A 26669-nucleotide genomic window follows, 5' to 3' on the forward strand; every position below is an offset into this window, starting at 1 on the left:
ACTCACAGACTCACACACTGATCTGCACTGAAACAAAACCTCAGAGAGTTCGTGAGAAGGGGAGCAAGTGGAAGTATAACACTGAAATCTGGTGGAAAAACATGTATTTCCTGCCCTCGCCCATATATGGTAAAAGTGATGTCACAGGGTAAAAAATGGTCCTGGTGCAAATGTAAAGCCCCGACTCTCAAATGAAGCCCAGAAACCAGAAAATGCATGATTCAGGCCTTAATGGTGTAAAGATCAAAAGAAGTGGTTTGAATGGGTTTCAATGGGGACTTTTTGCACACCAGGGATATTAACGCTATAAAAAAGGTTTATTTATGTTGGCCTGATTGTTGTGGTTGGGACAGAATTTTGAAAATTGTGCAAAAATGAATGAAAAATACAATACATGATGATATTAATTGTGAAAGAGGACCAAGTTTAAAAAAAAATATCAACTAAGTGTGCATTTTTGGCACAAGGGGCACCAGAGGGATAATATTTTATGTTCCTTTCTAGTTTCCTTACGTCATAATTTCGTTAAATTATAGTTTCGTTACTTTTCGTTGTTTTTACTTCATCGTTTTATTACTTCGTGCATTACTTTCATTACCTTGTTATTTTATTACCTCGTACCTCAAATGGGTGCCAGTAACGTTAAAGTCGTAGTGATCGCTTGTTTTGATGAGCGGTCAACAGGTGCGTCACTTTAATTGAAGCTGACGCAAAGTATTGTGGGTCGTCTTTTCATCTCTCCTTAGGTAAAGGATGGTCCAGTGTTTCCTGGGCTAAAGGAGAAAATAAAGGGAGTAATGAAGCTTCTTTCCTCATTATTTAGAGAATTCCCACAGCCTTTATCATGGCCGACACTAAAATACTTCCGGGTCGTTTCACTCAGTTAGGAACCTTCCTAAACAAAAAGGACTCTTTGGATGTCCCCTTGGTTTTCTTCTTGCCGTGGGGTCCGTCCCAATAGTCCTTTTTGCTTAGGAAGGTTCTTAACTGAGTGAAACGACCCGGAAGTATTTTAGTGTCGGCCATGATAAAGGCGGTTGGAATTCTCCAACTGAAAAGGAAAGGAGCTTCATTACTTCCTTTATCATCTCCTTTAGCCTAGGAAACACTGGACCATCCTTTACCAAAGGAGAGATGAGAAGACGACCCACAATTCTTTGCGTAAACTTCATTTAAAGTGACGCGCCTGTTGACCGCTCATCAGAAGAAGCGATCACTTTGACTGTAACTTAATTAGCGCCGACTTAAACAGCAAAATTCACTGAAAACTTTATCATTCCACTTATGATAACGTTTTCATTTCTTCTCATTTCCATTTTTATCCAAACAGTAAACCGATCAGTCAGTTTGGCAAACTGCATTCGTTTCACTGGTCTGAAATATTAAAGTAAATGTGATAAAAGTTTGTAAATCAAAACCAATTCAAGCAATAAAGTTGGCATGTTGCCATATATACATATGATTATTATACTTCTCATCATAATTATGCAAGTCAGACGCGGTTTATAGAGCTTTTCACGTAACACACTAAAAAAGTAAATTAACAGAGACGACAGAATTAAAGAAAAAATTGTATAGGTAGGGAATAAAACAAAACAATTGAATATGGTTGTGAAATAAAAGGGCTTGAATATTATTCATCTAGTCGTATGGACTTTGCAGAGAGTTCAGATTAAGAGAAATGTTTCCGCTGTTCTAGATATTCACAGTCAGTTCCTCGTCCTGAAGAGACTTTAGAGCAGTGATACTCAACGTGTGGCTCTTTTGTAATAATTTGTGGCTCCTTTATGTCTTAATTGGAAATATTATCCCCCCGGAAAACCTTTAAAAAAGGGAAACTTTGACCTTTAGAAATTATCCATTGTGGGTAACATCAATCAGTTTGTTTCCCATTTTTGCCCATTTTGCCCATTTCTTTTTGCCCATTTTGCCACTATTGTCCTGCTTTTTGCTATTTGTAATTTTTTTCTACTTTTTTTTTGCCATTTTCTGCCCCTTTTTGCCCAAATAAGCTGCCTTTAGCCATTAAATGCCACCTTTTGTCCAAGTTTTGCCACCTTTTTACAGCTTTTTGTCTATTCTTTGCCCGCTTTATGCTACTTTTTTTGCCTGTTTTAGTCACTTTTCACTCACTTTTTGCTATATTTTTCCGCTTCTAACCAATTTTGCCCCATGTAACTCCTTTTTGGTCGCTTCTCACCTATTTTTGCCTGTTTCTGCCCATTTTTCCAACTTTTTCTCCCCATTTTTGCACCTTCTCAACCATTTTTGCCACTTCTTTATGCCACTTTTCACCTATTTTTTCCACTTTTGTCCTGCTTTTTGCAAACTGCTATTTTTTCTACCTCTTTTGCCGTTTTCTGCCACTTTTCTTCCATATAAGCTGTCCTTTGCCATTAAATGCCACTTTTTTTTCCCAGGTTTTGCCACCTTTTTACAGCTTTTTGCCTATTTTTTTTTTTTTGCCTGTTTAATTAACTTTTCACTCATTTTTTGCTATTTTTTGCCACTTTTTAACAAATTTTGCCCCCTGTTACCATTGTTTTTGTCACTTCTCACCTATTTTTGCCTGTTTCTGCCCGTTTTTCCTACTTTTCCTCCCCCATTTTTGCACCTTCTCAACCATTTTTGCCACTTCTTTTTGCCACTTTTCACCTGTTTTTTCCACTTTTGTCCTGCTTTCTGCTAATTGCTATTTTCCTCCCTTTTTGCCATTTTCTGTCCCTTTTGGCCCATATAAACTGTCATGTGCCATTAAATGCCCCTTTTGTCCCCATTTTTGCCACCTTTTTAGTTTTTTTTTTGCCCACTTTTACCACCTTTATGCTTCTTTTTGCCTGTTTTAGTCACTTTTCAATGATTTTTCACTGTATGTTTTTTGCCACTTTTGACCAGTTTTGCCCCGTTACTCATTTTTTCGTCACTTCTCACCCATTTTAGCCTGTTTCTGCCTGTTTTTGATACTTTTCCTCCCCATTTTTGCCCCCTTTCGCCACTTTTTGGCCATTTTAGCCACTTTTAACTTATTTTCACTGCCACTTTAACCTTTTTTTGCCATTTTTCACCACTTAGATTGTGGCTCTTGCAAAGGTATTTTTCAACTATTTGGCTCTCTGGTGGAGCAGGGTTGAGTAACACTGCTTTTGGATGTAAAATCTGAATGAGCTCATATTTATCACTGAGGTTTGCACATTTCATTCGCTGCTCAACAACACAGAGAACACACTGAGTGGTAGATGAGAATTTTGTAGTCCATCAACGTTAAATTGTAGTTTTTACATGAATAACACACGTCACACACGTAACATCCGCCTAGGGAAAGTGTGTTTGGATTCCCTAATCACCACTGTTCTCCTTTCCTTGCTTACTCCCACCTTTCCCTGACCCTGTGACATTTTCACCAGGGTTAAGGAAAAGTGGATAGGAAAGGACTAAGGAGGTCATTTTCTGGACTTTTCAAACAGACCCTTGGTTTCCCTCCACTTTGATTGCCCTCACCTGTTCCACCTGCGTCTTGTTTGCCACACCTGTCTCCCTGGGTCTAATCACTCCCAGCCTGTTTAGTTTCTGTGTTTCCCTTTGTCTTGGTCACTTCACTGAGTGTCTTAGGTATGTCTTTTTGTCTTGTGAGCTGTTTCAGTGAGCATTTTGTATTTTTGAAGGTCTTGGTGGACTCTGTTCTTTTCTTGGGCGTAGTTTAGTTTCAGTCTTTTGACTTTGTTTGAAGACATTGTCAAGTGAAATCCAAAATATGTAAAGTAATAATAACATCACACTTATACAGCGCTTTTTTGGACACTCAAAGATGCTTCACAAACAAAACAAAAACACTGAGACCTACTGTACATGTGTCTGAATTTTCAATTTAGACCATTAGAAGGTTTTTTTTTACCTCTTTTCTGGCTGGGTTTAATGTGGGTGGGGCAAATATGTGGGCTGGTGATGTCACCAACCCATTGACCCCGCCCCTCTCACAGAGCAGTTCATCTCAGTCCAGTCTGTTGTTTGCTGATGTCTCTGCCTTTACTGAACGTTAACAGTCAGTTAAATGCTGTTTTTTTGTTCATTGTGAGGTAAAGTCACCAAATCTATCAGCCACAGTGGTCTATGGATCACTGAAAGCAGTGACACTCAACCTGTGGCTCTTTTGTGATTATGTGTGGCTCTTTAATGTCTAAATTTGAAATATTATTCCCCAGAAAACCTGATAACGCAAACTTTGACCTGAGAAATCAATCACATTGATTCACACAGTTAGTTTCCCAGAGGCTTTAATTGTCAAAGGTAATTGTCCCATTTATCCAATTTTTCATATATTTATTCAATTTTTGGCCATTTTCATAATTTTATTGCCACTTTTAACCCAATTAAACTACGTTTGCCATTTAAAACCACTTTTTTCCTATTTTTGCCCATTTTTTGCCACTTCTTTTTGCCACTTTTATCCAATTTTTGACCTTTTTTACAATTTTTTGCCACTTTTCGCCCACTTAAGCTACTGTTTGCCATTAAATACCACTTGTTTTTGTATTTTTGTCCATTTTGGTACTATTTTTGTCACCTTTATTCCATTTTTGCCTTTTTTCACCACTTCTTGCCAATTTAAGTTATCTTTTGCCATCAAATCCCACTTGTTTCCTATTTTTGCCACTCTTGACAGTTTTTTGCCCATTTAAGTCACTATTCACTCTTTTGTTGCCACATTTTTGGACCTTTTTTTTTTTTCCACCTCTAACTTTTTTTTATTGCTACTTCAAGCCGTTTTCGTCACTTTTTACCATTTAGATTGCGGCTCTTGCGAGGGTATCTGTTAACAATTTGGCTCTTTGGTTGAGCAGGGTTGAGTAACACTGATTTAAAGCATCAGAACAGAGATTTGAGACAGAAAACAGACTTTGCCTCTTCTCTGGCACAGAGCCAGGCAGCTGTGCTTTGATCATGAGGTCAACGTAAGTTAAAGGGGTGGGGCTAATAGCCTGAGAGCTTTCTTCCAATCAGATTGTAGCATGTTTTTAAATTTGAGAGGATGGTATTTCTCCTGAGTGGGCGTGACTTCAGCTTATCAACAGACACGCCCACACCATCCTGGAGCAGATTTTACTGCCTCATTTTTCATGATTTTGAAGCTTAAATTTATAAACTTAGAGATGTTTTATTTGACTGAAATTTGACCCGGGGGTTGATAACAGTGACCTGTCATCCAACAAACCTAAATACAGATTTATTTTCTTTTTACAGGATCTTTAAATCAAACTTTTTGTTGTGCTTGGTTGGAACTGCTTAAGATTTTTTTTTTCTTTTGCTACAAATCTTCACAGTATTTATTTAGTTCATTATTTTTTTATTTTTACTTTTAATTTCATACTTTGAAGCATTTCAACTCATAATTTTGACTTCTCATATAATATTTTGAGCCTTAAGATTCATAATTCTAATTTTTAAGTGATATTTTAACCAGTTATTTTGTATTTTACCTTATATTTTCAACTCCAAACTTTGACTTCATAATCCCACAGTTTGACCTTTTAGACTCACAATTTAAAATTTTGAATCATATTTTGACTTTTAATTTCATGATTACAAATTTCATTTCATATTTTGACCTTTTAAACTCAGGATTTTGACTTTCTTTCTAATATATTTGACATTAAAAAAACATTATTTTTTAAATTTCAATTTCATGTTTTGACCTTTTTGAAGTAATAAATTTACTTTTCTCAGATTGTGAGCCTTTAAACTTATCTTTTTACTTTCTAACTGTCAAAATAATTTATCATCAGTGCTTCTTTTTTCTTTTTTTTTTTCATATTTTTTTATTGGTGAAAAAAGGTTGACAGTTTATGGTTAAAAAGTTGACCCTGTTGGGCTCTCAGGTTAGACCTGAATCCAGAATCCTGACCCTGTTGTGATCAAGTTTGACGCCCCTGGTCTAGTCCTTTCCTGAGTTATAACAGTGTAAGTATTCTGTGCTCAGTCCTCTGTTGTGTTCATGTTCACTCCCATGTTTTTATTGTTTCTATTGTGCTGGAGTCATTATATTAAAGTCTAAACTTCTTACTGTGCAGTTATTCTTAAATAGACTGGGCCTTAAATTAGCTTTAACTGAAATCTGACAGTTTAAATACTCCAGCATCAGTTAGGAGACATAGTCTGTGTTTGTTTGGCTCCACTGTCAGTCAGCCGGGCTCCTCTCCAGGAGGAGGGCTGGTCAGAGGGTGGACCAGCAGCCTCCTCCCTCCTCTCTCTCTAATTCACCCTCTCTCTCTCTCTCTCTGTGAAGGATGGATGTCTAGAAGCAGAACTTCAGTCTCAGCTGGACGCTCTAACGCTGCCTTCACTGCCTTGTGGTGTCCTCACTGCCTCGTGGTATCTTCACTGCCTCGTGGTGCCCTCTCTTCCTCGTGGTGCCTTCACTGCCTGGTGGTACCTTCATTGCATCGTGGTGCCTTCACTGCCTCGTTCTGCTGGATTCTACCGACCCCCCTCTGATCCAATGAAGCTGAAACAGGACGTGGTTCTCCCGTTCTCCTCCAGCTCAGCCAGATGAACAGACACAGGAGAGAACTTACAGCCAAGGTAAGAACCCAACAGAGCACGCTCAATAACCAAATCCAGGTCTTAATAAGACCTGGGTCTGCAGGCGGTTCCCTTTCTTCTCTGAAGACCCACTGAGCTCATCTGGCTCTGATTTACCAGGCAGTGTGAAAACAATTAAAAAAGGAGAGGGAGTTCTAAATCCCAGCTGGTTATAATGACTACAGATGTACAAAATCAAACATGATATTAGACAGTCAGGGATCAGAACTGGAACAGCTCCTCTGGATCCATCTGTCAGAGACCCTGGGACCTTTGTGATCTTAAAGCGAAGGCAAAGGCAAGGTTGGAATGTTTTTAAACTTTGATGACATCATCATCAAAGGCAAAGAGGAAATGTTGTACAAGCTTTGATAACATCATCTCCAAAGGCAAAGATGGAATATTTTAATTACTTTGATGTAATCATCAAAAGCAAAATGGAGTGTTTTACAAGCTTTGATGACATCATCTTCAAAGGCAAGAATAGAATGTTTTGTAGGCTTTGATGACAACATTATCAAATGCAAAAATGGAATGTTTTACAAGCTTTGATGGCATCATCATCAAAAGCAAAGATGGAATGTTTAAAAAGCTTTGATGACATCAATTTTAAAGGCAAGAACCAAATGTTTCACAAGACTTGATAACACAATCATCAAAGGCAAGGATGAAATGGTGTAAAAGTTTTAATGAAATCATCATCATCAATAGCAATGATGGAATGTTTTACAAGCCTTGATGACATCGTTGCCAAAGGCTAGGCTGGAATGTTTTAACAGCTTTGATGCGTCATCAAAACCAAAGATGAAATGTTATACAAGCTTGATGGCATTCTCTTTGAAGGCAAGAAGATAATGCTAAAATGTCTGATGACATCATTATTGTAGGCAAGGTTGGAATGTTTTAAAGCTTTATTGGCATCATCATCAAAGGCAAAGATGGAATCTGTCACAAGCTTTGATGACATAATCTTCAGAGGCAAGAATAGAATGTTTTATCAAAGGCAAGAATAGAATGTTTTATAAGCTTTAATGACATCATTTTCAAAGGCAAGGTTAGAAAGTTTAAAATCTTTGATGACATCATCATCATCAAGGGCAAGGTTGGAATGTTTATAGGATACGTTGACCTCATCTTTAGAATAGAATAGAATAGAATAAAATAGAATAGCTGTTTATTGCCATTTGCACAGGTACAGGACAGTACAGGTATATTGGAAATTTTGTGCGTTGCTTCTTGAGTCAGCTCTACAAAAGACTAAAAAAAGTAGAAAAATATAAAAAATATAATATTTATAAAACTTAACAATATAAATAAGACATGATATAAATAAAGTTGTGTTACCAAGCTACACAAAGGAGTGTACAAAGTACACAAATATAAAAGATAAAAGAGTAATTAAAGATAAGATCAAATAAAAAGAAAGAAAGGTAGGTTAGGTAAAATAACATGGCTGTAGAAAAAACATTCCAAGATTTCTACATATGCTATTAACTACGTAAAGCTTGACTCGCAGAGCTACGCTGTGTTGCACACCGGGGAGCGCCATCTTGACCAGATAATACAGATAATAAAGGCAGAAAATGGAATTTTCACAAAGCTGGGGATGTTGCAGTCTTTTTCTTTTTTGCCAAATAGTAAGCCATAGTTGGCAACTTTTTGACAGGTGAGTGGAACTGTGGACTCCTTGCGTTTTACCCCACTTTCCAAAATTTGCCAACAAAGAACAGTCAACATCAGGTAAAGATTCTTGGTATATCTGTGTTCTTATAATGTAGATAATCTCTACATAGACTTTATAAAGGGAGCTCTACACAGTTGATCTCTGAGGTTAGTCTTTTTGAGCTCTCTATGATTTCGTGATTTCTTTTAGAGGAACATTTCTAATATTGCTCTTCAGTTGTATAACAACCGCTTTTTATTGTTTCTCTGAGTATTCCTGTCTATTCTTAGATACAGCCAGAACATTCTTCTGTCACTCCTCTCTGTGTGTGACTGAAACAGCCTCTGTATAGATGTGTAATTGTGTATGGTTGCCTATAGCTGTGTAGTACTTCCTGTGCGCGGCTGACTAAAGCATATGTTATGTGACTCTGAGTTTGACTCAGTGTTCCATCTGACTCTTGTTTCTCTTCGTGGTTTTCGTGTCTTTTTGTTCCCGCCAAATTTTCTCTGACAGACTGTGACTCATACAGGGGGAGGGGCCGGACTGTCCTTATGTCACACAGAACTGGAGGGAGTCCAGACCAGGAAAAAGGCACACGTGATTCCTTCACGTCTGAGTCACTATATGGACAAAAGTATTGGGCCACCTGACCATTCCAGCAGCAGGGACTGTAATATTCAAATCCATGTACTTTAATATGGAGTTGGCACCTGTAAGCAGCTATCACAACCTCCACTCTGACACAATGAAACAGGACACAGACACAATAAAATAAGAACTGGAGCTCTAGAAAGAAGTGCTAAAACAACAATTTTTAAAGTCAAACACATTTTATAATGTTTATAATTAAATATTATAGGGTCAGGGTTAGACAGAAGGCAGCACTTCCTCCTCTGTCACTGCTGTTTCCTTCTGTTAGTCACATGACTCCTCAGCTGATCAATGACCTCTGACCTCTCAGAGCCACAATACAGCTGTCAACGTTCAGGTTTCAGAATTCTAGGGGTGGGTGTTGTTATATTTGAGCTATATGATGAGTCTCTCTGTGCAGGTTAATCTTGGTGTTACTCATCACACACCATACCAACAGACATAACTTACCTTACCTACGTGACCGCATGACCACAGCGCCCCCTTTCAGCAGATCCAGCTCCAGGTTTTTGGACTGCTTGGACTGAGCCAGAATGTCAAAGGTTTTAAAAGAACCACAGAAATTAGGAACTTTAAAAATCTTTGACATCTATCGTCTTCATCTCTGTTCATAAATATTAGAGATCATTGTAACCTAAGAAAACAAGCTTAAAATTGACGGTTTGGTCAAAGTTAAGCTGTTTAAATATTCTTATTTCTGGAATATTTACTAACCTTAATAAAAAATTTTTTAGGTCTATGCATTTTTGGAAACTTTATCCTAAACAGAGATGTTATGTTTTGTTACATTACATTTTGCGATGTTATGTATGTTACATTACATTACATAACATATGCTATGTTATTTACGCTATATTACAATTATGTTGTAAAAATAAATCTATTAATGTACCATTACTTTACCTTACATATGATACATTACATAACATTTCTTATTTTTGTTATGTTGTGTTACATTATGCTTAATTAGTTTTGAATACATTACATAACATTGCATTATGTACATTACATTAACCTACATTACTTTACATTACTCAGTGTTACTTTGTTATGTTATGTTTTATGGGATTAGATTATATAAAATCATGTTAAATTAGTACATTACTTTACTTTATTATGTTATATTATGTTAAATACATTGTGTTATGTTCCATTCTATTATAATGAATTATATTGTATTATGTTATGATATGTTGCATTATGTTATGTTACGTTATGCTTTATTAGTTTAGATAGCATTACTTACGACACACAATGTACATTACATTACTATTCATTCTCTAACATCACTTTATTATGCTGTTTAATTGGATTATATTATGTAATGCTGTTAAATCTGAACATTACGTTACATTACTTTATTATGTTATATTGAGTTGTGTTCTGTTCCATTTTGTTAAAGTAGATTATATTGTACTATATTATGTCACATTGCATTGTTATGTTGTGTTATGTTACTTATAATTAGGTTATGTTATGTACATAACATTATGTTATTATGTTATTTTACATAATGTAACATTGCATTATGTGCTGTTATATGGTTGCGTTCTATTAGATTATACTGTGTTCTGTTATGTTAAATTATCTTATATTACCTTATGTATGATACATTACATTACTTTATGTTGAAACATTACATTACTTTATGTCGATACATTACATTACATTTGAACTTGTTAACATTAGAGCATTAGAAATCTGCAACATTAGAACACTGTAATATTGGAACATTAAAACAATGTAATGTTGGTGCATGGGAACACTGGATCATTAGAGCACTGTGATATTATAACATTACAATTCTGTTACATTTGAACACTGGAATGTTGGAATATCAGAACTCAGATGAATTTATTCAGGAATGTTTGTCTTTCTGGAACATGAAAACACTGTAATGTTGGAGAACTAGAATGCTGGAACATTAAGACACTAATGCTGGAATATTAGGACACTAATGATGGAACATTAGAACACTGGAATGTTGGAACATTAGAACACTGTAATGCTGGAACATTAGAACACTGTAATTCTGGAATATTAGATATAACACTGTAATGCCGGAACATTAGAACACTGCAATGTTGAAACATTAGAACACTGTAATTCTGGAATATTAGATATAACACTGTAATGCCGGAACATTAGAACACTGGCATGTTGGAACATTAGAACACTGGAACATAAGAACACTGCAATGTTGAAACATTAGAACACTGTAATGCTGGAATATTAGAACATTGGAACATTAGAACACTGTAGTGTTTGAATATCAGAACACTGGAAAATAAAAAAACTGGAACTTAAGAACATTTGAATGTGAGAACATTTGAACATTAGAACAATGTAATGTTGGAATATCAGAACACTGGAATATGGGAACACTAGAACATTGGAACGTTAGAACACTGAAACACTAGAGCATTAGAACACTAAAACACTGGAACTTTAGAGCACTGAAACATTAGAAGATTGGAATATGCTGCCAGCTCTCTGTCTCTGTATGGCGGCCCTTAAACGTAAACATGGTGAGATGGAGGGCCCCTGAAGCGTCAGAACATTAGAACACTGAACAACTAGAACATTAAAACATTAGAATGTGTAGAGAGTGTTCTTCGTCTCTGTATTTAAATCTAAATGTAAACACAGACTGAAGGAGAACCCTTCTGGCTCCAGGTTGTTTTGACTCAGATAAATTTATTCTGGAATGTTTGTCTTTCAAATTCAAGGATTTTTGAGTTGAGATAAAATCAAATCAAATCAGATGAGATAAGATAAGAGAGAACTTTTTTAAGAGAAGGAAGTTTGTCCAGAATTACAGCCAGGAGAGGAAAAGTTATTCTTCTTCATCCATAAAGACACTCGCACTGATTTAGAGAGAGGATCTCTCTTAGATTTGAGAACCCAGAGAGAGATACAGAACTGCAGAGATCAAATAGAGGACTGAGATCTGAGCATGGTCTCATCATGGTTGGGGTTTTTCAGAGCTGGTCTAGAAGGAGATGTTGGACTGGTCTAAGGTTATGGCGGCTCCATCAGTTCTAAAACTGGAGAAACACATCTTTAATGATCCAGTCTATTTGATATCAGCCTCGTCTCCATCCTGATACTCAGCATTTAATGATAGATCAGCTCTCTGATTATTACTTATGATAGAAACATTTGTTATGGGGGCAGACGAGGAACTAAAGGGTATAAAAACAGTTTAATCATCCAGAATTCTCAGAGTGACCCCTGGTGGGCCAACAGAATAATGCATGTTAGAACAGTCGTGTTAGATTAACAGATCTTTCCTGTTTGCAGACGTTTCCTCACAGCATGGGTCAGAAACACGTCTGAGCTGATCTAGATTCATAGATTTAGTCATTGTAGATCAGCCTCCTACTGTCAAAGACTCACATTCACTTAGTGATACAGTGATACTCAACGTGTGGCTCTTTTATGATTTGTGGCTCCTTTATGTCTTAATCGGAAATATTACTCCCCCAGAAAACCTTAAAAAAAGGGAAACGTTTGTCCTGCTTTTTGCCATTTTTTCTACTTCTTTTGCATTTTCTGCCACTTTTCGCCCATATAAGCTGTCTTTTGCCATTAAATGCCACTTTTGTCCAAGTTTTGCCACCTTTTTACAGCTTTATGTCTATTTTTGCCACCTTTGTGGTACTTTCTTGCCTATTTTAGTCACTTTTCACTCATTTTTCGCTATTTTTTGCCACTTTAATCAATTTTGCCCTCTGTAACTCCTTTTTTTTTGTCACTTCTCACCTATTTTTGCCTGTTTCTGCCCATTTTTCCAAGTTTTTCTCCCCATTTTTGCAACGTCTCAACCATTTTTGCCACTTCTTTTTGCCACTTTTCACCTATTTTTGCCACTTTTGTCCTGCCTATTGCTATTTTTCACCTTTTTTGACATTTTCTGTCCCTTTAGCCCATATAAGCTGTCTTTTGCCATTAAATGCCCCTTTTATCCCCATTTTTGGCACTTTTTTTTTTTTTTTACAGCTTTTTGCCTACTTTTACCAACTTTATGCTTCTTTTTGCCTGTTTTAGTCACTTTTCACTGTTTTTTGCTAGTTTTTGCCACTTTTAACCAATTTTGCCCCCCTGTAACTCATTTTTTTTGGTCACTTCTCACCCATTTTTGCCTGTCTCTGCCCGTTTTTGCTGCTTTTCCTCCCCATTTTTGCTGCTTTATGGCCATTTTAGCCACTTTTAACTTATTTTTACTGCCACTAACCTTTGTTTGCCATTTTTCACCACTTAGATTGTGGCTCTTGTGAAAGTAATTTTTTTACTATTTGGCTCTCTGGTTGAGCAGGGTTTTGTAACATTGACTCAGAGCCTCCTCTACCGCTCCAACACCAGAACCAACACCACTTTAATGATGAACAGAGGCATGCTGGGAATGTTTCCCTGTAGGAAGAAAACAAAGAGAATAAGCAGAGCATCTGAAACTGCTGTTAGCACGTACACAAAACATTTAACACCTCCTGTTTACAACCCAGAGAGAGAGGAGGGGGCGGGGTTATAGATCTACTAATGCAGAAGCCCCCAAATAAAGGCTCTTCATCAGTCACTGTTATTTAGATTAAATTTCATACAGGTGTAAACTCAGAGTCTTTACAGGAGATCAAAACAGAAACAAAAGTATGCAAATGAGACAGAAAATCCAGACATACCAATCCTGGACCCTGGACTGGTCTGAACAGGATTCACTGCTGCACTAAAGTTGGGGTCTGCTATAAGGGACCAAACTCAAATCCAGAGAGGACTCTGCACAGACAGACTACCAGGGAAAGACTGGAGAGAACGTCAGTGTTTTTAGGTGACTTTAAAGATCTCACAGGTTCTACAGGTCAGCTGACAGTTTGTTCTAGAGTGGTGGGTCGTGATCCAGAAGTGGGTCGCAAAGCTGTTTCCAGTGGGTCGCGACAAATGTCTGCGAAAGAATGGCGGAGAATGTTCTAGAAGCACTGCAGTTAGTCATCATGCATGCATACGTGTTATTTTACTGTTTCATCATAATAATGGGTAAATGTAAATGTTTTCTCAATATTTCCACTAATTTGTCTCCTGTTCTTGCAGAAACATTTTAGCTTCTCCAGTGATAACGAGGGAATTTCTCAACATTTTCTGAAATTACAAACAAAACAGGTTTTCATGGGGGAGTGCGGTATAACATGTGTTTCATGTCTTTTTTTTGCAGTGATTTATTTTGTTCTATCTAAAATTAAAAATTGTGAAGTTATTCTTTAAATGAGTTATGACATAGTTATGACCACTGGTTTGTTTGTTCAGTTTAGTTTTTTATTTTCCAAAAATGCTTCGTTTTAGTTTAGCTTTCATTCGTTTTAGTTTTTTTATGGATAGATTTTGGGGTGCAATGAGCATCATACATTTTTAAAAACACATTCAAACAGGCTACTCTTCAGTTATCATTTATTTATTTAATGATGATGTTTGAATACAACTCCAGATATAAAACTACCACTGCGTGAAGTCTTAACCAACCACATCAGGCCATTTTACACTCCCCAGACTTGGGTGCAGGGCCATTTCTAGCTGTGTTGAGGCCATATGCAAGAAGCTGTTTTGGAGCCCCTTGTTTGCTGGCTGAATGGAGAGATTTTTTATCCGTTAGATGATCCACAAACACGCCACAATCTATAACACTTCATGAGCAAGACAGGCAAGTCAAGATAACATCTCATATCAAACTATTCATGCTCTTAACCTAAGCTTTACTACATAGAAAACTTAACTCAGCGGTAGGAATGGAGGCAGGATTATTCAAACTAGAAAGCTGTTTGTCACAATCAATATTCTAATAAATGTGGCAAAGAGGGAGGCTGCAACTAACTCACTTGAGTTAGCAGTAATCCCCTACCACAATAGTCGGAAATATTCAACAATAGGCCTGATATTTATCAGTCACCTAATAAACAACTATTGCTTATGATTTAAGGCCTTTAAAATGCACACTAAACTTCATAAATTAATCTTATGTGATCTTAAAGTTGTGTTAAGTGGCAAGTATCTGAGAAATAACTTCTACTGGACAATGGCATAGCAGACATCTGCACAACACCTTCAGTTTATCACTGCGGCTTATTTTATTCTGACATATTTTTAAGCATATAAGGGATAAAGACAGATCATTTTAATTCTCCTCAGGTGAGAATGAACATTCAGCTTTGGGGCCCCTTAGTAGTTTCTGGGGCCCGATGCATTTGCATAGTCCGCATACAGCAAGAAACGGCCCTGCTTGGGTGTCGGAGCCAGTCAGTATGATTGCGTCAAAAACTAAAGCTAAGGAGATTTTGTCTCCATTTTTATTTTATTTTAGTTAATTTTGTAAGCGCACTATACTGTTTTAGTTAGTTAGTTTTTGTTTTTTGGTAAAGCTTAGTTTTTATTTAGTTTCAGTTAACTAAATTGATTTTTGAATTTCAGTTTTAGTTGTTTAGTTTTAGTTAACTATAATGACCTTGCTGAGGGCTCTGATTGGATGGTAGTCAGTGAGATGGTTAGGCAGATATTGGGGGGCCATACCGTTCAGAGATTTAGAGATAAGGAGTCATATTTCTAAATTAGTTCTGTATTGAACTAGAAGCCGATGAAGACGTTTCAGCGTTGGTGTGATCCGTACCGCTTAAAATGCAGTTATTGGTATCGGTGAGTACACGAGTTTATGCACCGATCCGTGCTGTTTGGTTAAGCTTTATATTTTGCTTCGTCTAGCCATGCTAACTGTTCGCGCTATAAACTGGAAATCAATTCTTCTTTGCTACTGGAGAACACTAAACTTGCAAAGCAGATGGATACGCCCGTTTCCTTGTTTTTCATTGGTGAATCCATCTTGCAAAGCTCCCATCTGAACCGTTTGGACCCGGTTAGAAAGTGCCAGGACCAATCAGCGACGAGGGGCAGTACTGTCAGGCGCAGCAGAGTCGTGACGTAAACAAGCAGCAGCAAGAGCTGGTGCAGTTATAGAGGAAGAGATTAGCATGGATGCTGCTAAAGCGCCAGTTTTATCAGAACTTGACATTTCTTCGTTAAAAGAAGAACAAAGAACAGCAGTGAATTGTTTTCTTTTCAAAAACGACAAAGTTGAGTACTTACATGTCTGTAGTCGCCATGTTTCATGTTATTCCTCAGTAGCTGCGCACACGCAGTTTGTTAGCGGCTACGTCACATGTTGCTCTGATTGGCCCGTAGAGATGTGACAGACAGAACATTCACCCAATCATACTCCGTTTTTTTTTTTTCCATCTGGCGTGTCAGGTTAGACCGGCGCTTGAACACGACAAGAAGTGCCACAGTTTATCAAAAGTTAAATAACTTTTGAACCATAAATCGTCGCCTCTTACTTGTTTTTCCTCTTGAAGCTAGCTGTTGTGCCTTCCCAATGACAATGATGCCTTTGAATTCTGTGCGGCAGCATTTTGCTAATTTATTAAAATCTATGTAATCTCGTCGTTTGAGCTTTTTATTCCAAAAACGTGCACAGTCCTTGTCTACTGTATTGAATGACATAGAGACTTGCCTCTGGCAACATGGCGGCGATGTCAGCGTCCAGCCAGCCAATCTCCTGTCGCATATTTTGTCTGTGCAAAGTGATTCTTGAATTTGAATCATAAATCAATTAAGTAAAATTAATGTTATGTTATCGCTGTGCTTGTTAGTCCAAAAGCTCACATATTTTTTGTCAACTTTCCTTATGTGATGAACTTGCCTATTTTAATATGGTGCCGACACACGAAGAAAACAACGAAGAAGACATTCAGTTCAAGTGACTTCCGGTATTAGAAGACGAGATATGGCGGCACTCGTCCAACTTCCGGTGTGAGGTGGAAGTCCTCGGCTGCATCCAGGTACCTCTCTTACATTGTCATGCTCAGCAGTGAACCGTACGTGCACGTGAGCCATGCTGCATGCACAGAGTGTGGCGCGGCGAAGACTCTGCACTGTGACTGAGCTTCAGACACTTACGCTACAGGAGATGGAGCATTGAATCTTTCAGGTGAAACATTTGTTTCCCTCCACCTTCTATCCACATAGGATCTATATTTATCCCTATGGATCTGCACGCTCCCATTGTGTCCCTAATTATGTCTAATTTAATATCCTGGCAAGTGTGTGATTGAAAAGACTAACATGAAAAGGAAATACGAGTGTTTATAGTGGATATAGAACATGCTCAAAAGTCTTTGCACCCACTAATAAAGCACAGAAAGGTACGACGGAGTATTAGGGCCACACAAAGAGAAAAAAAAACAAAAGAACAATTTTTTTTTGATATTACAAGAATAAAGTCATAATATTACGAGAATAAAGTCGTAATGTTATAAGGAAAAAACTCTTAATATTACAAGAAAAAAGTTGAAATATTTTGAGAATAAAGTTGTAATATTACGATAAAAAGTCATGATATTACGAGAATAAAGTTGTAATATTACAAGAAAGACAGTCTGCCACGGCCCCGTGGATCTTGGACGGAGTACTGTCCTGATTCTGATAATAATTTGATGCTGATGTGCCAAAAGATGAAGTATTTCCTTATTTGTGAAACCGATACTAAAGTTTAGCTTCACAAGATGCTCTTCATTGCTCATTTCAATGGAGATGGCATCCTGGCAGACTTTCTTTCTTGTAATATTTTATTCTCGTAATATTACAACTTTTTTTCCTCATAATATTAAGACTTTATTCTCGTAAATTGCGGGTTTTTTTCTCGTAATATTACGACTTTTTTCTCGTAATATATGACATTATTCCCGTGAATTACGATTTTTTTTTCTCCTAATATTACAATTTTTTTCTCATAATATTACAACTTTATTCTCGTTATATTATAACTTTATTCTTGTAATATTATGAATTTTTTGTCGTAATATTATGACTTAATAATCGTAATATTATGACTTTATTCTTGTAATGTCTAAAAATAAAATTATCATTATTATTATTATTTTTCTCTCTTTGTGTGGCCCTTATACTCCATCGCAGAAAGGGAAAGCGGCAGTCAGGTTAAATGTTTTCAGCTCTAGCTGAGTGAAATGAAATATATAAAAATATAATTAAATAATTAAATGTGTCATTAATTATTTGAAATGTGAAATAAATCAACAAATATATAAATAAATATATAATTATTTAATGAATTAAACGCATATGTTATTAAATGATTAAATAATTAAATTGGTCATTTATTTTTTTAAGATTGGTAATAAATAAATAATGATGAAATACATAAATAATTAAATAAATGTTTAAATAATTATTTAAAATGTTCATTCATTCTATGTAAAAACACATCTACTTATTTCAGTATTTATTTAATTATTTCAGTATTTACTTAATTATTTCATGGTTCCTGCTCCAGCAGTGCATCATGAAATAATTTTATCTGTCATCCTCTCCCATCAAACTCAGTGGGCGGGACTAACGCTGAACTGTCACAAACCATTGCTTTGGTCTGCGGGGTTGCCAGACGAGGGCGTTTCCCACCAAACAAACAAACAACCAAACATGGCAGCATTCACTGAGGCTCTGCATGAGCTTTTCCATGAGTTGATAACAGATATTTTAGTCCTGGCAGAGAATGTTGACGCTGGAATTTCAGACCCTGAACATGTGGCTAGCTAAGCAGAGGGATTTATTGAAGTTCTTGGAGTTATTTCTGCTCTGTCTGACCAAGATATTGACCGAAGAGTGTTTGCAAACTTATTAAATTACTTTGTAATTTACTTTCCAAATGATGAATTTGTACGTGTTGATGACTCAGTATGCATAATTGTTGTTTTTAGGCTGTAAAATGGCAACAGATTATACGATATCTGATCTGACACTGGAGTTATTTCAGCTGACCTGGGATCAGCAGCCCTGTGAGGAGAGAGAGAGAGAGAGAGAGAGAGAGAGAGAGGTTCATAGCGGAGAATTATCGCTCACAGCATAATCTGGAGCCTGATCAGAGTTCCAAGCACTTCTGCTGAATTAAAACCCAGACTCTTTAGCTCAAATGAGCCCCTACAGTCATTCCTCTGTGTGTCCGGACACTATCTGAATTCCTCTTGCAGTCCTTTATGTGCTATGAACTGTACTATTTCTATGTGTAATTCTGGATGCCTGCTGCACCAACAAGCTCTCATGTCCCAGGACAGCCTGTGTCCAGACCACGATTAAAATGTTCAGTTAAAAGTTTGGGTTTTTTTGACGAGAGCAATTTTTTTTTTTTTTTTTAGATTTTATTTTTTGGCCTTTTTGTGCCTTTATTAGATAGAGGAGGACAGTGGATAGACTTGGAAACAGGGAAGGGGGCAGGGAGAGACATGTGGGGTATGGTGCCATAGGCCAGACTCGAACCCTCGCCGCCCATACATGGTGCACGCCTTAAAAACTCAACTACTGGGGTGACCTATGACGAGAGTAATTTTAACCCTCTGATGAGAGCTGGAGGTGAAAACACCTAAGGATTAATAAACGATGTTCCGTTCAAACGTCAGCGATGAAGATCACATTTTCACTTCTTGGTGACATGAAATAGAATTAGAGGTAAGTTAATTCAGTGGATGATAGTTTGGCATTTTAATTTGATAATAAGAGAGGTTAAATCAGCCGTGAGATTAACCCCGGCCAGTGTTGCCAACTTAGCGACTTTGTCGCTATAGTTAGCGAGTTTTCAGACCCCTCTAGCGACTCTTTTCAAAAAAGCAACTAGCGACAAATCTAGCAACTTTCTGTGGTGTTACTGGAAACTTAAAGCTAAAGCATGTAACGTTGTTGCTCCTCTCCGTGGGCCCCTCCCCGTCCCAAAGCACTCATAGGCAGCACAGTCCTCACAGGAGTCTGTCTCAGCTGCAGTCGGAGCAGGAGATTTCACGTATTCACGTATTTGGCACTCTCCTTTATGCACGGAGGATGAAAGGTGTTTGTTATCCTGTGAGCTGCTGGTTGTGACTCAATCAAGGGAAGAAGCTTTATTTCACAAACTAAAAAACCTCTCACAGTCATTAAAGCCTGATTTTGCCAGAAACTGGGTAGAAATGTGAACTGGACTGGGATCTTGCTTGTCTGTAGCATGCGGCTATGTGTGCTCTCTGTGCTCTCAGGCGGCTTCCTCTTGTTGTTACTTCACGTTACTTCACATTCCCGCGCTTGTGCTCCTTCATTTGCATTCATGCTGTGCCTACGCCCACCTGATCCTTCTGTGCTGGGACCGCGAAGCATGCCGCGCTGAAGCATGATTGCGATTGCACTCACACTGGCCAAACGTACCGGACTTTAGGCTGAAACGGGCCCAGGCACGTTACGGATGGCCTAGTGTGAATACACCCTTAGAAGAAGTTCTTCAGTGCTTCTTCTGGTCTGTGTGTGTCCCGTACCCGGCCGCAACACACACACGGACCAGGAGAAGCGCTGAAGAACTTCTTCTAAGTTTGCGAACATTCTTTGGTCAATATCTTGGTCAGACAGAGCAGAAATAACTCCAAGAACTTCATTAAATCCCTCTGCTTTGCTAGCCACATGTTCAGGGTCCGAAATTCCAGCGTCAACATTCTCTGCCAGGACTAAAATATCTGTTATCAACTCACAGGAAAGCTCATGCAGATCCTCAGAGTTTGCTGCTAGTGGTGGGCGTATCGATCCTGAAGTATCTTTATTTACAAAGTACTCATTTGGTATCAAGTACTTTTTAAAAGTAGTAGAATATTAAATGAGTACTTTCAATAAACCTTTTAACCATGCACCCCATCTGTTTGTTTGCAGTCGCTCTCGTCTGTCTGTTGTGCCTAAAGTCCGCTGCTGCACTGTTTTCCGTGTCACGTGACTTTGGCAACCAATCAGATAGAGCAAACGTGCACATACACACTCAAGGCACCAGCGCACACACGGTTATTCAGAGTCCTCATGTCTGTATCAAACTGGAGAGAACGGCAGAAATAAACTGCTGCAGCTTTGTGGTATAACTTTCCACAAAAATGCAAAGGTGAGTCAGCATTTCCAGCGTCTGAAAAGTTTTTATCTTAAAAGTAATAAAAAACTGACACATGAAGAAGATGTTAGAGTCATGTCTAATCTGCACCGCTCACTTTCCAACTAAAGACATTGATGGTGTTTTTCATTGAGCCAAAGCCACAGCTAGTGCTGTTAGTCATAAAAACAGGAAAGAAAGAAGTTCTGTATCTGACTCTGATGCATGTGTGATTAATTTTCATTGACTTTGAGAGTGTACTTATAAATCTGTTCCTCTTTATTACTGTTTACTAGTTTTTCTACTATAATTTGACTGCCTTTTCCAAAAATTTATAAAGTTTTTTGCGGCATTTTGTCAAACCACACATTGGCGGATTAATTAACTGATTTAAACAGAATAACTGTTGGGTACAGTGGGGAAACAAAATAAATGAAAACAAGTCCCATATTACAAAAAATACATAAGTTAAAATCCTGATATGAAATATGTTTCACCCCGAATACTTAGTTCATAGTTAAAGATAACTCGGAAAAGAATTAGTTCTGTTTATTAAGACTGATAAATAAATGATAGATTATGTTTTTTGAGTTTTTATTGGCTTTATTCATATCAATTTAATAATTATGTATACTGCTTCTTTTATAAGTCAAAAGTATCAGTATCGGTGATTCTGGTCCTGTATTTACTTGCTATCGGATCGATATCAAATTTTGCAGTATCACCCACCACTAATAGATTGGTGCAGTCGTGACGTAATTTTGTAGGCAAACCCGGAAGTTAGTGTAGCATGGGTTCCCTTGTCTTTGAGCCTATGGGATTTTTCAATGGGTTTTTGGATTATTGCTGAAAATAAGCTCTGTGTCCAATAAAAGTTTATGAAACGCACATGTGTTGTTCATGAAGATAATCCTCATAAACTGATACTATAAGAATTGTATCTGGTTCGTTAATATAAAAAGCCAACGTCAGGCTATATTGAACTACAACACAGTCGACTGAATTTACGTCATCACACACACATACAAGTGAATGGCTCAGTTGCCGCGCTTCGGATGATGACGTATGTAGTCCTTGTTAGCTATCTTTTAGCAACCGCCTTTATTAAGACTCGAAAAGACACATAATTCAAGGTTGGGGTATGTTTCAAATGTATTTTATGTCGTTGGATTAAACGTTAAACTCTCCTGAACTTTTGTTCACCACAGACCTTATTTCAGGCATTTAACCAAAAACACATTAAAAATTCCCATAGACTTTCAGACGAGGGAACCAGAAGTGCTAAAATGCTAAGTTACTTCCGCGTTTTAGGACTCATTCCTGCACCACTCTATTGCTGCCATGTTTGGTTGTTTGTTTGGTGGGAAACCTCCTAGTCTGGCAACCCTGCAGATCAAAGCAATAGATACAGTCGGCCTCGTGTCACAGTTGCGTCAGAGATGGGGGCGAGGCATTTCGAGGGGGAAAACAATCCTTTCCCCCTCGCCCGCAGCAATGTCAGCCCGCGGATTCTAAATTCTGGTATGCTAACCGCTAAAATGTCATACATTCATTCCTTACAGCAAATTGACAGAGACAGAAACATTAAGAAATTACTCTAAAAGGATCCGATTCTTGTCCGTACCTTATTAAAGAGTGGACAAATGATCCTATTCAATGGCCTGTTGTTTCGTTCCCTGACATCTTCTGCTACCTGGTTGAATCACCCAGTAAGAGGCAAAATTAGGTTTACTGATGAATTAAACCTGTCACAATTTCAATGTCTGACAAGGAAATGAGTAACCTGACACGCCAGATGTGTTTGTTTCACACATCCATCTGGGAAAGCTTCAATAGGAAACGTTTGAGAAAAGGCAGAGGATTTGAAAAATCCTTGGAGTATGATAGGGTCAACGTTCTGTCTGTCACATCTCTACGGGCCAATCAGAGCAACAAAGCACGTGACGTAACCGCTATTGAGCTGTGTGTGCGCAGCTACTGAAGAATAACGCGAAACATGGCGACTACAGACATGTCAGTCCTCAACTTTTTCATTTTTGAAAAGAAAACAACTCACTGCTGTTCTTTGTTCTTCTTTTAACCAAGAAATGTCAAGTTCTGATAAAACTGGCGCTTCAGCAGCATCCACACTAATCTCTTCCTCCATAACTGCACCAGCTCTTGCTGCTGCTTGTTTACATCACAACTCTGCTGCGTCTGAAAGTATTGCCCCTCATCGCTGATTGGTCCTGTCACTTTCTAACCAGACCCAATCGGTTCAGATGGGAGCTTTGCAAGATGGATTCGCCAGTGAGTATTTTTTGTGCACAAGGGTACACAACAGTTGCCCGGCATTGTGGAAAGTGGTTTGTGTCGGACGTTTCGTGGGCGTTCCTCTCTATGCCGACTGTATCTATGGTTTGTCACAGTTCAGCGTTAGTCCCGCCCACTGAGTTTGATGGGAGAGGATGACAGATAAAATTATTTCATGATGCACTGCTGGAGCAGGAACCATGAAATAATTAGATAAATAGTGAAATAAGTAGATGTGTTTTAACATAGAATGAATGAATGAACGTTTAAAAAAATTATTTAAACATTTAATTATCTATGTATTTCATAAATTATTTTTTATTTATAACCAATTTTAAATAATCAATGACACATTTAATTAATTATTTAATTACATATGCATTTAATTAATTAAATAATGATATATTTGTTTTGTATATATATATATTTATTTGTTGTTTTATTTCCAATATTAAATAAGTAATGAAACATTTAATTATTTAATCAATTATATATTTATATATTTCATTTTGGCACTTTCAGTCCTCCTCAGAAACGGTCTCTGATTTTAATTATTTGTTAAATAGTTCATAATTGGGTTAGTGCTGTCGCCTCACAGAAAGAAGGTTCCTGGTTCGCTTCCTGGACAGGGCCTTTCTGTGTGGAGTTTTCATGTTCTCCCTGTGCATACGTGGGATTTCTCTGAGTACATCAGCTTTCTCCCACCACCAAAGACCTGCTGATTGGGTTACTTGGTGACTCCACTGTACATTTGGAAAAGGTTATAATGTACTATGGATATTTTGAGTCAGCGTTGGTCTAAATATGTTTATGATGAGCCAGGGTTGATCTATATGTGTTTATTTTAAGTCAGCATTGGTCTATATATGTATATGATGAGTCAGCTTTGGTCTAAATGTGTTTATGATGAGCCAGGGTTGATCTATATGTGTTTATTTTAAGTCAGCATTGGTCTAAATATGTTTATGATGAGTCAGCATTGGTCTAAATATGTTTATGATGAGTCAGCATTGGTCTAAATATGTTTATGAGTCAGCTTTGGTCTAAATGTGTTTATGATGAGCCAGGGTTGATCTATATGTGTTTATTTTAAGTCAGCATTGGTCTAAATATGTTTATGATGGGTCAGCATTGGTCTAAATATGTTTATGATGGGTCAGCATTGGTCTAAATATGTTTATGATGAGTCAGCATTGGTCTAAATGTGTTTATGATGAGTCAGCATTGGTCTAAATATGTTTATGATGAGTCAGCATTGGTCTAAATGTGTTTATGATGAGTCAGCATTGGTCTAAATATGTTTATTTTAAGTCAGCGTTGGTCTAAATGTGTTTATGATGAGTCAGCATTGGTCTAAATATGTTTATGATGAGTCAGCATTGGTCTAAATGTGTTTATGATGAGTCAGCATTGGTCTAAATATGTTTATTTTAAGTCAGCGTTGGTCTAAATGTGTTTATGATGAGTCAGCATTGGTCTAAATATGTTTATGATGAGTCAGCATTGGTCTAAATGTGTTTATGATGAGTCAGCATTGGTCTAAATATGTTTATGATGAGTCAGCATTGGTCTAAATGTGTTTATGATGAGTCAGCTTTGGTCTAAATATGTTTATGATGAGTCAGCATTAGTCTAAATATGTTTATGATGAGTCAGCATTGGTCTTAATATGTTTATGATGGGTCAGCTTTGGTCTAAATATGTTTATGATGAGTCAGCATTGGTCTAAATATGTTTATGATGGGTCAGCTTTGGTCTAAATATGTTTATGATGAGTCAGCATTGGTCTAAATGTGTTTATGATGAGTCAGCATTGGTCTAAATATGTTTATTTTAAGTCAGCGTTGGTCTAAATGTGTTTATGATGAGTCAGCATTGGTCTTAATATGTTTATGATGAGTCAGCTTTGGTCTAAATATGTTTATGATGAGTCAGCATTGGTCTAAATATGTTTATGATGAGTCAGCATTGGTCTAAATGTGTTTATGATGAGTCAGCATTGGTCTTAATATGTTTATGATGAGTCAGCTTTGGTCTAAATATGTTTATGATGAGTCAGCATTGGTCTAAATATGTTTATGATGGGTCAGCTTTGGTCTAAATGTGTTTATGATGAGTCAGCATTGGTCTAAATGTGTTTATGATGAGTCAGCATTGGTCTAAATATGTTTATGATGAGTCAGCTTTGGTCCATACTTGTTTATGATGAGTCAGCGTTGGTCTAGACATGTTTGTGATGAGTCAGCATTGGTCCATACTTGTTTATGATGAGTCAGCATTGGTCTAAATATGTTTATGATGAGTCAGCATTGGTCTTAATATGTTTATGATGAGTCAGCTTTGGTCTAAATATGTTTATGATGAGTCAGCATTAGTCTAAATATGTTTATGATGAGTCAGCATTGGTCTAAATGTGTTTATGATGAGTCAGCATTGGTCTTAATATGTTTATGATGAGTCAGCTTTGGTCTAAATATGTTTATGATGAGTCAGCATTGGTCTAAATATGTTTATGATGGGTCAGCTTTGGTCTAAATGTGTTTATGATGAGTCAGCATTGGTCTAAATGTGTTTATGATGAGTCAGCATTGGTCTAAATATGTTTATGATGAGTCAGCTTTGGTCCATACTTGTTTATGATGAGTCAGCGTTGGTCTAGACATGTTTGTGATGAGTCAGCATTGGTCCATACTTGTTTATGATGAGTCAGCGTTGGTCTAAATGTGTTTATTTTGACACAGAAATTTTGAGTTTCTTTTGTTCAGACATAAGGTGAAAATAACGATTTGACAGCCGGCAAATGCGGCACGCCCAGCAGCGCTGCCAGATTCGCCAGGCCAGCCACGCCCATGCCGTAATGGCATGTCGTGGCGGGCCCAAACGAAACCAACCGCTCCGCCAAGCACACCGCGGCCCGGCCGTCCCTTTTCCTCTGGAGTAGAGTGTCCCAGGTGTGGGAAAGCATGAAGCCTCCTTTGTCCCTGTTTAAGACCCTCTCAGCACGTCTCCTAATCCCCATAGCCTCTTTAATCCAACGTTTGAGTTTGTTTTCCTTGACTACTGGTGCCGCGGTGCACTTGGCGGAGCGGTTGGTTTCATTTGGGCTGCCACAACATGCCATTACGGCATGGGCGTGGCTGGCCCGGCGGATCTGGCAGCGCCGCTGGGTGTGCCACGTTTGCCAGCTGTCAAAATCTGCCAGCTGACACGTCACATGGCGTCAGTGAGACGCTTCTGAAGAAGGCGAGAGCCGCTCGCCGAAACTGTCAAGATAAAAATCTAACATCGTTATTTTCACCTTATGTCTGAACAAAAGAAACTCAAAATTCCTGTATCAATAAGAAGACATGATGAACATTTCTGAGCTATTAAGAGGTGTTTATTTTGAGTCAGCGTTTATCCTGATATGTTTAATTTGAGTCAGCGTTGGTCTAAAGCTGTTTGTTGGAAATTATCTATTGCTAGTGAAATGGCAGCATCTGGTGGTTATGAATCCAACTGCAGTGTCAT

At 37.6% G+C, this 26669-nt stretch overlaps 1 protein-coding gene across 3 annotated transcripts in view; it reads left to right on the top strand.

The window, feature by feature from the left end:
- Positions 1-3538: 3538 nt before the first annotated feature.
- LOC121507136 overlaps positions 3539-26669 on the top strand; it is a 49133-nt gene continuing 26002 nt past the window's right edge. Inside the window, exons 1-3 of one of the 3 annotated variants that reach the window (XM_041783317.1) lie at positions 3568-3609; positions 5874-5955; positions 6281-6576. In XM_041783317.1, coding sequence (XP_041639251.1) covers positions 6544-6576 — 33 coding nt within the window. In that variant the 5' untranslated portion in view covers positions 3568-3609; positions 5874-5955; positions 6281-6543. Of the gene's footprint in view, positions 3610-5829; positions 5956-6280; positions 6577-26669 lie in introns of those variants that run through there. The other 2 variants (XM_041783318.1, XM_041783316.1) reach the window with 2 other exon arrangements.

This window comes from Cheilinus undulatus, linkage group 3 (genome assembly GCF_018320785.1).
Source record: "Cheilinus undulatus linkage group 3, ASM1832078v1, whole genome shotgun sequence".
Lineage (NCBI taxonomy): Eukaryota > Metazoa > Chordata > Actinopteri > Labriformes > Labridae > Cheilinus > Cheilinus undulatus.